The sequence below is a fragment of the Corvus kubaryi genome, unplaced genomic scaffold (genome assembly GCF_017639235.1).
Source record: "Corvus kubaryi isolate FWS band 111438036 unplaced genomic scaffold, C.kubaryi_AGA036_p1.0 split3-131, whole genome shotgun sequence".
Lineage (NCBI taxonomy): Eukaryota > Metazoa > Chordata > Aves > Passeriformes > Corvidae > Corvus > Corvus kubaryi.
Genome location: NW_024582083.1, coordinates 6732303 through 6747567, shown reverse-complemented (window position 1 = coordinate 6747567; position 15265 = coordinate 6732303). Strand labels below are relative to the sequence as shown.

General features: G+C 36.2%; 1 protein-coding gene across 32 annotated transcripts in view; it reads right to left on the bottom strand.

The window, feature by feature from the left end:
- Positions 1–15265, bottom strand: part of TENM3 (teneurin transmembrane protein 3) — a 1314113-nt gene that overhangs the window by 126938 nt on the left and 1171910 nt on the right. For 24 of the 32 annotated variants that reach the window (XM_042015010.1, XM_042015009.1, XM_042015020.1 and 21 more), the window contains 3 exons: positions 12823–13060; positions 7804–7896; positions 5054–5158 (listed from right to left, as the gene is read on the bottom strand). In XM_042015010.1, coding sequence (XP_041870944.1) covers positions 5054–5158; positions 7804–7896; positions 12823–13060 — 436 coding nt within the window. The remainder of the gene's footprint in view (positions 1–5053; positions 5159–7803; positions 7897–12822; positions 13061–15265) is intronic. The other 8 variants (XM_042015030.1, XM_042015032.1, XM_042015041.1 and 5 more) reach the window with 2 other exon arrangements.

The window sequence follows — 15265 nt, the reverse complement described above, 5'->3', positions numbered from 1 at the left end:
TGGAGGTGTCTGTCTAAAAACCAGTGTACGGGGTAGGATTCCTGAAAGCATATGCAGAAGAGTGAGAAAGTTAGTTTATTCCAAAAGTGGTGGAGAAAGAGATAACTTGATAGAGAACATTTACAAAAGCTGTGTAAAACTGTAACCAAATAAGCAGAAACAGGAATTACTGCAGGAGAGGAGACCATCAGCAACAACACCCTGTCTGAAAGTGGCCAGTACAAAGGGAAGGAATGAATGCCTTCCAGTCTACTTACTCACTAACAGCTTGCACTTTCTCTAACCAGTCCAAAACTCATGCTCTCACTGATGTCTTGTGGCATTTTGTTCTGTAGGCTAAACATGCAATATATCAAAATATATTTTCTTCTACCAATTTAAATTTAAATTCAACTGATTATTCCCTTGTTGTTGTATAATGAGTATGTACTGTTTGCCCCGCAGAACACAAAGACAAATTTTTATAATACTACTGTTTGATTCACTATATTTTTAGGGTAAAACACACAAAAGCATTAAGAACTAATTGCCTCAAGCAAAAAAGAAAAACTTAGGCTTTTTATGGGTCAGGCAAAGGCAACTGTGGAGATGAGGAAAGCTATTTTCAGATACCTGTTGTTTCAGTGCAGAATAAATCAAAACTGACATTTGGAAGTTGACAGAATAGAAAGTGACTTGAGGAGAGGTGAAAGAGGAAAGAAAAACTATCCCTAACATTTTTTGCATTTGTTTCTTTTACCTCTAGGTATCAAAATATCCCCATATATTTAGATATATCTGGGATGCTCTAAAAATTTCTTTCATGTAAGCAAAAAGTCCACTAATTTGTTTTATTTGACTCATCTCTTGCCCTGGCAATTTGAGAAAAACCCTGGACACAATAGCAATCACCAGCACAGGAGACCACTGTAGACTCAAAAGATCACTGTACTTTACTGGACTCTTGCAGCTAAGGCAATGCCATTCTGTTTTCTGTAATCAAAAATTAAATATTTTATGAAATGAGCACACCAATTTTTACATAGTGGAGCATAGGTTAATCTTCCTCCCCAAACCAACTCAAATCTGCCAGTGTCTAACTCTATTAAAAATTATCTATTTGCCTTGAAGGTGTTGAATCTGTGGACATTATTACATTAATTAACACATTTTTAAGCAAGCCCAGGTAAAATGTCTTATGCATTCTGCTAAGGTCCTCAGTCTTTCAGCCTGGATTCACTGCAAGGCACAAGATGTAATATCTACACCTTAGACACTTAGAATTAGAAACACATCAATTGCTTTCTCCTAAGGCTCCAGAGGTGGAGAAAAGCTATCAAATCCACTTTGAGTGAATGCAAATTGAGAGAAATGTAAATTTTAGTGAATTTGTGTTTTGGTGGCATAAATACTTCAGGAGACTCAACTCCTCTGCTTGGAATTCAATAGTACTCCTATTGATGGGTTTGATGTTTAATATAATGGTATTGCTGAATTCCTAGGCATAAAAACTGTTAACTATTCTGTTTTGTCATGAACATAACTGTGATGATTGCTCGCCTGAACCAAAAATAAACCACTGGATTTTGGCCCTCAAATGGTTCCAATTCATAATGCACCTATTTGGCGACAGAAGCAATCAATAATTTGGCTTTTCAAAAACCTTCTACAAAAGTTTGGCTGCATCATGAGGCCAGTGTAAGCAAATGAGACATAAGGATAACTGCAACTTTATATTTTTATTTTTCTGATGTTTCAAATGGGCAGAATAGACTTTCAGACAGAACAGACTTCTAAGGTTTGGGAGCTCAACCTCAAATACATCATCATAGACACATGCAGGGATAGTGCATGTCTATCTCTGTGTAAAGACATAGCATTTCACTTGCCATTTCCATTCAAAGAGATCAATTAATCTTAAGAAAGTTAAGGAGAGAAGGGATACATCGAGCTGCAGCTATTTTAGTTTGCTCCAACTTCTCTCATTTCAGATTTTGTATTTGTCTCTCCCTGACTTTCCTTAATGAAAACTAGCTGAATTTTTCCCTCCTGGGAATGGGTTATCATGCTTTTTTGTTTGTTCAAAAACCCCTACAAGATACATTAACTGTCAGAACGAGGAGAAAACCATTAAACGTGTAAAAGACAGTGGTCCAAGATCGCGATCAATCATAGTACTGCACACTGACTGGTGTGCCCTCTCTCTGCTGACAGATCCTATTCATGCTGGATTGAACTGGGGTCTCTGAGAGAGACCATGACCCTCACCTGCCACTTGACATTAGCGAGCTCTGCCTGATTCACTAATGGATAGACCACATCAATAAATACGATTCCTTGCACTGAGCTGAGGAAACAGAAAGAAAAGATTAATCTCTGCCGACTGACATTATACGAAAGATGTAAAAGATAACAGAAATTACTGGCTAGGTTTCATTTGAACTCTGGTTCATTGATGCATGAGATAAGCTTTCCCAGCAGGCTCTAGCAGGAATTGAATTTTTGTTTCTCTGTGAACACTTTATGCCTGTCTTCAACTTCTTTTAATATTCTTCTGAGATGAAACCACATAGCTGGTGGTGTTTGCCCTTAGCACAAGCTTATGACTGACTTCCACAGAACCATATGGCTGCATTTAACATAACTCCAAGCCAGCACAGAAATTGTGTTATGCTGTGAACTTGTCTTAGTTTATTTTCTGGGCAGAATTGCAATTAAAAAATTGCTTAGGAAGAGATAAAAGTGAATTTCCCCTTCCTTGGGGTCAGTATTAATGCTATCACAACCCTGGAAAAAGCTCCAAGATCACATCAGATGAAATGATGATCAAAGTTTGGAGGAAAGAAAGAAGGAGAAGGCAGCTATTATCCATATGCAAAAACAGAGGAAACATCTGTGGGAAATGGAGACAAGCCTCTTCTACCAGATTATTGAAATGTTTCAGAAAAGCACTTTACATATGGTAACACTTGCTTGAATTTGCTGGGTTTACACCAAGGACCCGCCTTCTTTGAAAATTGAACACTGAAATTCAAGAAAGAACAAAGGTTCTTCTAGGGCTAAAGTGTCTTCTTTACTGCTTGTGTGTTTTTTCACATCTGGCCCTTGCAGGCTACAGATCTGCTGGCTGCTAGAGAAAGGAATGGAGAAGTCAGGCATAGCAACTTGCAGCTGAAGCTTCAAAGAGCAATTCAGACAAGACAGTGCCCCAGTCTGCTGTGAAAGTCACCAGGACATGATGACTTGAAGGACTGAATGCTGACAAAAGCCCCGAACGTCCTCTCCTTTGGTGTGTTAATCTTCTTCTGCATCACCTCCACCTTCCTGGCAGTACAAGAAAGAACACAGTGCTACAGGATGCAGAGGGCACCTGTTATCCTAGTATTTGTTTCTCCAAATTCAGATTCAGGCTGCTAGTTCTAGATCCCAGAGAAGGAGGAGTTCATTTCTGCATATCTATGATCAAAATAACCAGAATAATCAGATGGCTCTCCCAAGCCTGCTCCTTGGTGCTCCTCTCTGCTATGCTGCACTCTGTGAAGATGAACAAGGAGAACAAACAATGCTAAGCCACACTTTGCAGAAATGAACAAGGGAGTCCAATGCAAATAATGCCTCGTGCTGGGTGAACAAGGAAGGAAACCTGGCTCAGCTGCAGTTACTCATACTGTTCATTGCAGAACAGTACCATTACTCACTTTCCAGATGAGAGTGAAACTAGATCTATGTATCGCTGAAAAAATATCAAGTAGCTCTGTTGCCTTACAGGCTTCCTCTGGGTCTCTCAGAGGACTAGTACTTACACAGACTTCCACCTAGGTTACAGTAAGTGACTTGGCTCTTGATATTGTTGGTGATATTCACTTCTGAAGGAGGCAGCAGTTGGGAGTGAACTTGGCAGCCCTTTATTGCACTTTCTGATACTGAATTCAGTATTTCTGATACAATATTCCTGCTATTGCAGTTCTCATCTCTCCAGAGGAAGGGAGAGCAGAGGAAAGCATCTGAATTTTGCAGTGAGGACCTGAAATGCTTATGTGAGCAGTAAGGATTTATATTACAATTCCTTATCTTCTCTGCTCTTCTGGAATCATACCCCTAACAAGACAGAGACAGGAAAAGTTGTCTCTGAGATAAGGCATTCTAAGCGTAGCCAGTTCCTATCTTAAATATTTAGCAAGTTACAGTTTCCAGGCAGAAAATCAAAGAAATGTAGAGCACAACTACTCCTCCAATCTTTTTACTACCCTTGCTTCTTCATAAAGTTGAAAGAGAACAATTGCTTTAAATGTCTCAAAAGACACATGGAGAGTATTTCAAAAAGAAATACACTTTAAGAGAGACCCAAAGCTGCATTATGTACCCAAGGATTAACTCAGAATTTAGAACAAAGGCTGAAATTTTGTCTGGACTGACTGAGCTACTGGACATTTTAAAAGAAAATAAAACCAGAAGGAATTTAAAGAAGGGAAGTATTATTCTGCCAGTGACTGATAGGATCTGATTCTGCCTGAAGCTGCAAGCAGGCTGAAGATTCCATCATAATGGATGTGTGAACCTTAGCTCATTTACTGATGTCCATAGCTGTGTTTCTCTCACAATTTGGAGTCTATGGTAAGTCGTGATGAACTCTGTGCTGCCACTTCTACAGTATAAGCAGTCACTCACACAGCCACAGTCTGTCACTACAGCAACAGCACTGTCACAACCTCTGAGCTACAGCGACTGTGACCAACTTGGCGACTGTGCGCACACGTGATGCAACAGTCATTCCTATTTTCCAGTCCTTGTTCCTTGCTGAAAACTTGAATACTATGCTTGCATTGTCTCTCATATGCAACATGCCCAGTTTCATAGAACTGAGAGACCACCATTCATGGATTCAAGGCAGAGGATTACATCTTATGCTCAGAGGAGGGTGATGCTTTATCTTTTATGGTTCTCATTTCTACACATAACTTTTTGCAGCTGAACTTCTCTTTGATCAATCAGCATTATCACAGATGCTGAATGCAGGCATTATACAGTTATCCAGGTCTTTGTTTTGCCATGACATTTGGTATTGTTTCCTCACCTGTTTGAATGCGACAGAAAGAATCTCCAGAATCTGTTAAAATTCCCTTCTGGTTCAACTTGACCTGCACTTATTGGGATGGTAAGCTCAGCTGCAGCCAAGGAACTGTAGAAAGAAGTGAGCTTTTAATTTTGCAAGTTTTCTGTGCTAGATTTATGATGTTGATGATAATTTTTTTCCTAAAGTGTTAACTTGTGATTTTATTTAAGGAAGTTTGGAGAAACTTTAGAAATCATATTGAAAGCTTTCTTATCTGCATAGGCCATCACAGATAGAAAATAATTGATTATTTCTGGCTTCTGTCATTAGTAGAGCATATGCCAGCAGCCAAGGTTTCTCACCATGTTGAGTCAGTCCTATAGGTGATGAGGTGCATGCAATTCAAAAGGATTTCACAAATAATCACAAGCAGTAAAGGACAATAAATTATCTCGGTTTTCATCCTAGATATTCAGCCTGTAGTTCTCTAGCATTTTATCTATGTCCCACCTTGCTTAACCAACAAGTCTCCGTTCCTCCTTGTGGACTAATCCATCTACCCACTCCTACTCCTTTTGTACTCAGCCTTTTTCAGTTTTCTCCTCTACCACTACTAAGTTTAAAACAGCATGCCCTAAACTTAGCTCTCCTGAACTTTGTCCCCAACAGATGACAAAAATCCCCAATCAACTTCCTTGCAAAGAATTCGTACTTAAATACAACAGGAAGTTTTCAAACCCGAACCCTGGAAAAAATACGAAATTTTCAGAAAATGAGGGGACAATAGAAAACAGAAAATACAGAATATAGAAAAATATAGAAATAGAAAATACTAGCAAGCTTTATCAATAAGTAATATAAATACAGTCATTCACTGATAGTGAATCTTACATATTTTCAGATTTTGACACCTAAGTAACTTGGGGAATAGGACTATCACGTTAGGTAAAAGGAAAAAAGACTTCTTACTTCAAACTAAGCTGATCTGTCAACAGGTACACTAATATATGTTTATACATTAGAGAAGAGAATAAAGCCAACAATACATATCACTAAAATACAGATTTCCAGCTGTTTTATGATAATTAATGCACGTGAATACATGTCTTGAAGCTATAAACAACTATTCTTTAGGTCTAGGCCTATGAATCATTAGAATTTCTATGTAAAATGTCTATTTCTATAATCATTCTTAACACTAAAATTGTCAAATTCATTGGATTAATATTCTCTCTGTAAGCCATACAAACGAAGAAATAGTATATCATAATGTAATACATGCATGACATGAAAACAAAGAAACAAATATATAATGATTCTAGCTGTGACACAGTATGTTAGTGACATTGATAAACTGAATCTTCATGCTGATAGCATGTTGTCGTCCCAAATCTATTATGCTTCAGAACTGATGTATTATTATCTCTGGACAGCTTTCACACTAGGAGATGATCCCTGCTAGCATAATTTTGGGATAAAATGAAGGGATTACAGACAAGATAAATTTCATTGTATTGTTACCTGAATTAGTATCAGCAAACAGGAATTTCATAGTCCATTTGCTAAAATACTTACATTTGGTGATTCCATTACAAACATACAAAGCATAAACCAGGCATGGTTCTATTAACACTACCTCAGCATTTATGCATCTGAACCAGTATTGTATCGTAATTGTTCTACATGGAACAACAGTATTTGGCTTTGTTCTGTTTTAATACGATATGCTTACATTTTTACTTTGAAGAAAATATATTGGGATCTTCTGGCAAATATCTGCAATATCTTTGAGTTTGCTGATAATGGCTGACTAATTGAATTTAACATACCATTCTCTTCCTGCTGTTGATTTTAATTTGTGGCTAAGTGAAAGCTTAGGAGTTTTTGGGAGAAGAAAATCAATGTACTGTGTCAATATATATTACAGATTAATTAGTGGGCAACTGCAGATCTCCTCATTTAATCAAATAGAACATTGTCCCTTTTATAAAGTTAGGAGTTACCATTAGCAAAACAGAATTTGGACATAAAAATTTGATTTTTAGTGGAGTATAAACAAGCAAACAAAAAAAGGTAAATTTATGATCAACAGTTCAGAAATGGTACTGCTTTGTCAGGGTTTTTCTTTCCTTCTTTTGTGTGTGTATGTACCAGAAACTAATTATATTGATTTGGCATAAGAATGCCAAAACATAGTTCCAAAATTAGACACAGATTATTGACAAAGTTAAGTATATATGGAACAGTTCTACATTGTAAATTGAAATAGTAATTTATATGGAAATCTCTATTTACAGTTACTTACCAGCAGTTGCGATCTCCAACTAGCTGGTAAAAATATTATGGACTAGGTATGTAACTCTTCTTAACTTCTTTGATTGGTCTTCCTTTATGCTATATTAATAATGTCATAATATTTGTAAAAAATATTTGCTAAGTAGTAAATAAGTCACAAACTAAGAATCAGATCTCGCAAATGTGTAATCATGCAAATAGTTTGCAATGGCCTGCAGACTTGGGCCATAGAGAATTAATACGATGTCCATTGCATTCTTAATGTCTTAAAGCAAGCAAGATTTGGCAGTCAGAGTTTCCATTTTGTATCTACTATGAGTCAGTATGACATTATTTAGACTAATTTTTAAAAAATCAGATGTAAGGCTGAGTAAATTTGTTCCAGATGTTTTCCTATCGCAATAATTTTTTTTCAAATCACACTTTGTCTTCTGTGTCAACAGTTAGCATCATGCAAACACTTAAGAGTCACATACCCATAACTGCTATCGTGATATGTTGGAGAAAACACATCCATCTCTATAAGGTTGTCATGACCATTTGCAAGGACTGCTTGACTTTCTAATTCTCTATACATAAAGATACAAAAAGATGAAATTAGAGGTGCAATTTCAAATTAAAGAATGGGATGATCCCACAAAAAAGAATTATACTAATTCTGTTGTGTAACTCTGTGCAAAACTGAATGTGGGATTTATCTGCCTTCCATGATGTCTTCTGAACAACATGCTGGATTGCAGCCTGAAGACACAGTGTTATAAGGCTACCATGAGGTGACCGTTACCCTCTGGTGACCCCTTATTTATCTGCAAGTCCTTGAATAAAATTCCTGACTGCTGCCTGTGGCAAGACAGGCTTAAGGACTGAACAGTGCATAGTGGGGGATGTTGTTTACTTGATGAGGCTGGACCAGAGATGAAGTAATAAAAGTGAACTGAGACTATTAAAAGACAGCCTCTTGCTGGCTATCTGGCACAGCCAGCCAGCCAGCCAGCAAAATACGCAGAGGGCTGGCTACCAGAGTGAATGGGGATCTCATGTTCTGCAAATGACAATGTGCAGCAGCAGGAGAGGCAAAGGAAGCATCACAGACTCTGGTTCTCTCAGGGAATAGTGAGGAAATGACGGGGCGAAACGAAGGAAGCCACTATTATTTTATTTAGAACTGCATATTTGTTTTATCCTATCTAAAACAGGGAATGATAACATAAAATACTTGGGTCCATTCTTACTTCAATGACTGTGTACCTCTGAAAACAGGAATGATAAACTCAAGGAATACTGTGCAAATGCTACTGAATTCTGGACTACTGGTGCTTGCCTAAGAGCCAAGGGACAAAATACACAGCATGATCAAATTCCAAGTACTTATGGTGACAGCAAGGGATATTTGACCAGGAAAGATGCCAGAGGGATCAAGCAAAAATCTAAAGCAAGACACTATAGATATCAAAGGAAGCTTATAAAAGCATATGGGCTTGGTGTTTTAGGATTCAAACAGATGCTCAGTGAGAACCCGACAGTAAGAGAATGTCAGAAGAAAACAGAACTTTTTGACTTTAGTCTTTGAAAACAATACTTAATTCCTAATGTGTTTATATAATGATCCCATAATTATGGCATGTCAATTTTTCAAATGCATTCATGCTGTCAGCAATCTAAACAGAGTCCTGTTTCTTGAATTTGCAGATCAGCAACGTGACACACCTACAGTGATAAACAGGGTCTTCAGAAGAGCAGGACTTGAACTCCATCCCCAGTTTGTACCTTTATTATGTACCATGCACCTTCTCAATAGAAGTAACATGTCTAATCAAGTCCATGTGTGAAAACCTGGAAGACTTACAGAACAGAACAATTCTGAATTTGATTAAACCAGGCACTGTTTTAGTGGGTGGAATGTGTAAAATAGCTGGTTTGAGCAGACTTTAACCTCTAGCAACACTGTGCTTTTGCAGACAATCAATCAGCCTCTACACAAATTTATTTAAAACTTCCCTGGAAACTATCAACACCCTTTCCACACCTTAATCAATACTGAAGGCAATTGGATCATTGGCAATCTACCCCAATAAAGAAATATGGGTATGTTCATCACACTTTAGGAGTTTCTAAAATCTTCACATTCTAAAATGAATTTTGAATCAAGTTTACAGAACAGGTTTGAAGTAACACATTCCAGGAACTGTCTATACTATTTCTGAGATATTCCAGTATTTTAATTAAATCCTTCAAAATGCTAAAATATTTTCCAGCCATCAAGTATTTCTTCAGCCAATTCCTTCTTTTTTCTTGGCCAAATAAGTAGGTAAGTAGCTGAATACAGTAATGTACCTACCACTCTACTTTTAAGACTAAGTGGTAAAAGAAGACTAAGTAGTATCTGTATAAACTATGAGAAGCATGTTAGTTTCTTGGCTAGTTTCTATAAAAAATTCACAGTCCATCATACAAAATGCAGCCATCTTTGAAATGAGGTATTTTATGCACCAAATCTAGTAAGAAAAAGCAAAGCTCTTCTTTGATTCACTGGCACAATAGCACAGATTCTGGATAAGATTATATAATATTCTCAGAGATTTATTCCTTGACTGGAATATGTAAATTTCCCCTTCCCAACAAATTGATCTTTTACATTCAATGCTTAAAATTAATGAAATACTTCCCAGGAAATGCACTAAGAGATGCTACCAGCTTATTTTTATCTACACATTTATGAGTTCTAACATACTTTTCCTCTGTCCATCTCTAACATTCATAATTGATTGTGCATTAGAAAAATTCTGCACATTCAAATATTTAACAGAGAGAGCATTTAAAGAAGTAATTTACTATGTATTTTTAAATATCAGTAATTTAGATTCTACTAAAACTAAGTCATGAGAATGTAACTACTGATACTGGTGCTCAAGAAATCATTACTAAAACTAGTAGGTGAATAAAAACTTAAAGTTCAATGATAATAAAAAACCTACTAACATTTAATTACTAAATCACCGTTTATCATATTGACTGAATATGACCTGACTCATAGTCATTTATTTGCATGACTTTGGCTGTCCAACCAGTAATTCAAGGAACAAAATGGAAAGCTTTTGATTTCTTCCAAAGTTCATACGATTCTCTAGTGCCGGTTCCTCCAGCAGATCTATTGGCTCTACAAATAAACCTAACTTACAGCAGGCTAGGGACCAGTCAAATAGTAAAGATCATTAAATGTGCAATGACGGGTCCTGCAGTCTGCAGGAAACCTGCAGGAAATATTCTCTTACTGTCTTGCTTTTTTTGTTAATGTAGATTTTACTGAGCCCAAATAGAGGGAAGACAATTTCTGCCTCTGCTTGGTAACCTTATTGTCATTTAAAGATGGCATCAAAGATGCAAGAAGCACTCACATAATTCAATTCATTCAAGTTACAGTTTTAGGTGCTCATAAACATTTAAGCAAAGAGTCTTTTTATATTTAAAAAAATGTAAATTGGCGTTTCTGTTGGACATCACTGATCTGTTACCTCACAGTTCATCTACTTAGCCACTAACAGCAGTGCTTCACACAAATGCATTAATTCTCATTAATAGTACTTTGCACAGAGCCAAACTGCAGTATGTTCTAGTAAATACACAACTGAATCCAATATTATGAAATACATATTTTGAAGTCACTTTCACTACTACTGCAGAGTGATAGGGACTAAAACCTCCTCCAGGCTTTGCAAATACATCCCTGTCTCCTACATGCACATACACATACCCAGCCAATTCACTGCTCAGCTATACATGACAGCAAACTGTATGTCATTTTTATGCCACCCATCATCAATATGAGCCCATAGAGCTAGAAAGATAGTTGTGTATATATGCTGACATTCACATTCTCTACCTCTAAATGGCTGTCATCTAAGTCAGATAAAAAAAAAAAAAGAGAAGGAAAAAACCCCCAACAATAAGCATAAGCTAGAATATTGCTAATGAGGAAATAAACTTTCTTTTAGTCCAAGAAAAGGATGAAGAAAGAGACCTATCACAAAGTTGTTAATATAGTTGAAACTGAGCCTGAAAATCACACTCAGTAGGGAACCTTAACCAAAAGGGAAAATCAATGACAAATAAGATGGGTACTTCACCTCCAGAGTTCCAACCAAGTAAGACTATCAGAAAAACCACAGTAGTAGGGCTGTGTCAGTTTTTACATGAAATTTTTACATTTTAACTTATTCGCAAGTGTTCAAAACTTGAACACTCAAAACACTCTTAGGTTTCCATCAGGAATATTTAAAAGATGAAAAGACCTTACAAAAAATACTTAAGGTTGGAAGTGGCATTCTCATTCAAGTAGTCCTACACCTTTTAAACACAATAAAAATATATATGTCAATAGAAGCAAACATCAAAGACCTTACCCATCTACCTGAGATTAACTAGCATCAGGAAAACATTAAACACCTTTTTCCCACTACAAATTTTTTTGTTCTATAAGAAAATTCTTTCTTAATGTACTAGATTGTTTGAATATGATGATGAAATCTCTTCAGTGGAATGCTGTTCCACAGTGCTTATGTCTCATAACACAGGAGAGTCCAAGAAAACTAAGAAAAGGAACAGCCATTCCAACTGTCTTACAGAGGAGCTGCCTGAAACATCTATGGTGATAAAAACTACTTAAAAGAGAATCTTAAGGTCATGTATCTTTTAAATTAGTCAAAATCATCTTCGCTATCTATAAAACATAATTTAAAGGGATTCAAAGAATAAACCAAAGGGATTTCATAAACATTTTTGAGAATTACTGTCAACTTCACTATAGTAATAAATGCTCAGTTTAATAACTAAATTGGAATATTATGGCTTTCTTTAATAAAAAAATAGTGCTGATTGAGTGTTACATGAGTACTAATTAATCACTGTAGGTAAATTCAGCTCTGTGCCAGTAAGTCCTATCAATTTTTTTTATAAATCATTCTGCATCTAAAAAAGCTAGTGTCACCCTTCATATTAGCTGCTTCTTTCCTAGAACCAGTTATCAAGGACAAATTTATCATTTATCACCAGAACTGAGTTCTTTTGTCTCACCAAATCCTAGGCACCTTTAAAAACACCTAGTTTCACATAAGTATTTCTTTAAAGGTACCAAGTATAAGAGTTAAAACTATTACTGAAAGTTATTTAACATTTGATCTGTATGATGGTATATATTTGACACATAACATATCTGGCAAGCAAGGCAAGAAATTTCTTCAAACAGGCAAAATTCACAGATTATGAACAGGAAGGAAAATGCTTGTCTGGAAAAATTCATATACTCATTACTTTGGAATAGGACTGTAAGGGAGAAGATTGTCACTGCAGATTTTAGAGTGAGGACATATTTTTTAGGACTGAAAACTTTTCAGTTTTGCTTGCTGAATGAGGGGAAGTATTAGCTGCGGGTCAACTTTCATTAAGCTAAATGTTTTCTTTAGAATTGCCAGAGTCTGTAGTAGTACCTAAGTAATTACCTGCTTTCCAGTGGTGCATTACTGCCAAGCACCCAGCTGTCCTGCAGCTGGACTGACTCAGGTGTGGTTTGCAGCTCGGCGGGCAAAGCAGCCGGCGGGGCCGGACTCTGATTCCTCCTATTTGTCAGTGAGTTTCTGTTAAGTGAGGTGATGGATGGGTGATGCTGTGCTGAATGTTGCTTGTGAGAAGGTGGCAAAGGCTGCAGGGTCGACTGGCCTTGGTTATTTGGAGGTTGTTCTAAGAAGAAAGAAAATTAAAGTTCGTTATACAACATCTTGGCATTTACTACAACCAAAGCAGAACGAGAAATTCAATTTAATCCTATCATCTAATATATTTGCATGTTATTCTATTAGCAGACATTCAGTGACATTCTGTAAGAGCAAGTTTACCCTTGATACACCAAGTTCTAATTAATATACAACAGATGGTAAAATTGCTTTTGGTTTTAATTTCAGGGTTTTTTTTTAATCTGGTTTTATTAACACCTACAGAAAATAGCATCTGACAGATCCCCTAATGTGCCTTTAGACTTCAGCTTTTTTTAACAAACCAACCCTGAAATTAAATGGGTAATTTCAGTAGAACACAAAGGTTTTCAAAATGCATATAATCCCTATAATTATTTAATGGAGTTTTTTAAGCTTTATTTAACTGCAATAAATTATTACAAGCTAGTTGCTAAACAGCAGTAGACTACTCTAGTTTAGTGCATTTCAAATAAGGCAGATCTGCACTATGATCTCCTAATAGATGCTAAGTATTCTTTAGCAGAAGGTCACTCTGTGAAGCAGATGTTGCTTCATGGATATTTAACAGACTGATTCACATCTGATTACAACGTCAGAAGACTCATATACTTAATGACCGTCACATCCATTAGAACACACACAGAACAGATTTTCCAATTTCACACCATGCAATATAACTACAGCTTGGAGGAAGTCACAGGTGATAAGAGAGTCAGGCCATCAAAACAAAAGGAAATATTTTCTGACTTAACCAAAGCACACAACGCCCATGAAGCTTAAACCCAAAACCTCAAAACAGCAAAACCTGCAAACAAATACCTCCATCAATGTTAGGTTTTAACAATCTCTTCTGTAAAATTAGGGCAAATAAGTCATAAATTGAAGACAAACCTTTTACAACACAATGCACACAAAATTAAAGAAACCTTGACACTTAATTTACCACAATTTAGCAGTGAATGATGACACTTAAACATGTAACACTTAACAATTATGTAATTCACATTGCAATATGTTTCCTAAACTAATGTAGCAGAACATACTTCATAATATAAATGCAAGTGTTAAGCAGAGCAGAAGATACAGGGCATGCACTTTTCTTGCAGTGCAAAAGCTTTCAGGTAGTTTTTAAATTAGTTGTTTGATTTCCATAAGCAATTCCCTTTTGGAACTGGTTATAACTGCAAATTGTTACAAACTCAATAATAAAACACTGGTACAGAGAACACAGGAAAAGTATTTATGTTGAAACAGACGTTTCCAATAACTTACAGGTGACTACTATAAAATTAACTTAACTGTGAGCAATTTCCCAGGTCGTGAACATAAGATAACACAAAAATGTTAAGAAGTAGACTTAAATAGGAAAAACAAGTCTTTGGAATAATTTCCTTTCTGAGAACCACATTCTCCTTTCCAGTGATTTTTGTGTGGTCAACATGACTTTTGTCACAAACAACAGCAATGCTGAATCTCTCATTAAAAGAATGACAGCATTTATACTGCCAGTAAGATTTTCAACACCAAATCCCTAATATATTAATGAAAAATTCCCATCCAGGTAGGAACTGATCAGCTTTATCTTCACCAACACTGACACAAAGGCTGTCACTGCATGTGATTACAATCACTATCAAGGGCTTTAAGCCACATTTCAACAAGCCAGCTAAAGGAAAATTTAACAGACCAACACTAGAGCAAAGAATTTTCCCCATATCTACTTAAAATTTTATCTGATTTAGATTACAAGCTATTTATCAGCTGGTGCAAAATTAATTGTGGCCTTATATTTTGTAATATATAGGTGCAGTGCATGTGTGTATAAAAAATTATATATGTGCACATGTGTCTGTGTAAGTATTTACACACGTGTATATGCAAATATATCTGTATAAATTATTAATTACACTAATTAAATTACAAAAATTACAGAAAAATGGCAGGTGGGATGAAGAAATTCACATTAATTTATTTTTAATCAGATAGATTAATTAAAATCGTTCTTAGGATCTGAATTTTCTTTTTTATTCCCCTTTTTGACTCTCCTACCCGCCTAGCCTTTTGGGACAGTTTTGCCATGATCAGTGCAAAACCCTCCTCCACTGAAGCTCCTACCAGCTAAAATATTATCCTGACATCCCTCTTGTTCATTAATTTCTCTTCTCATTTACAATCTCTGCTGAAAATCAAT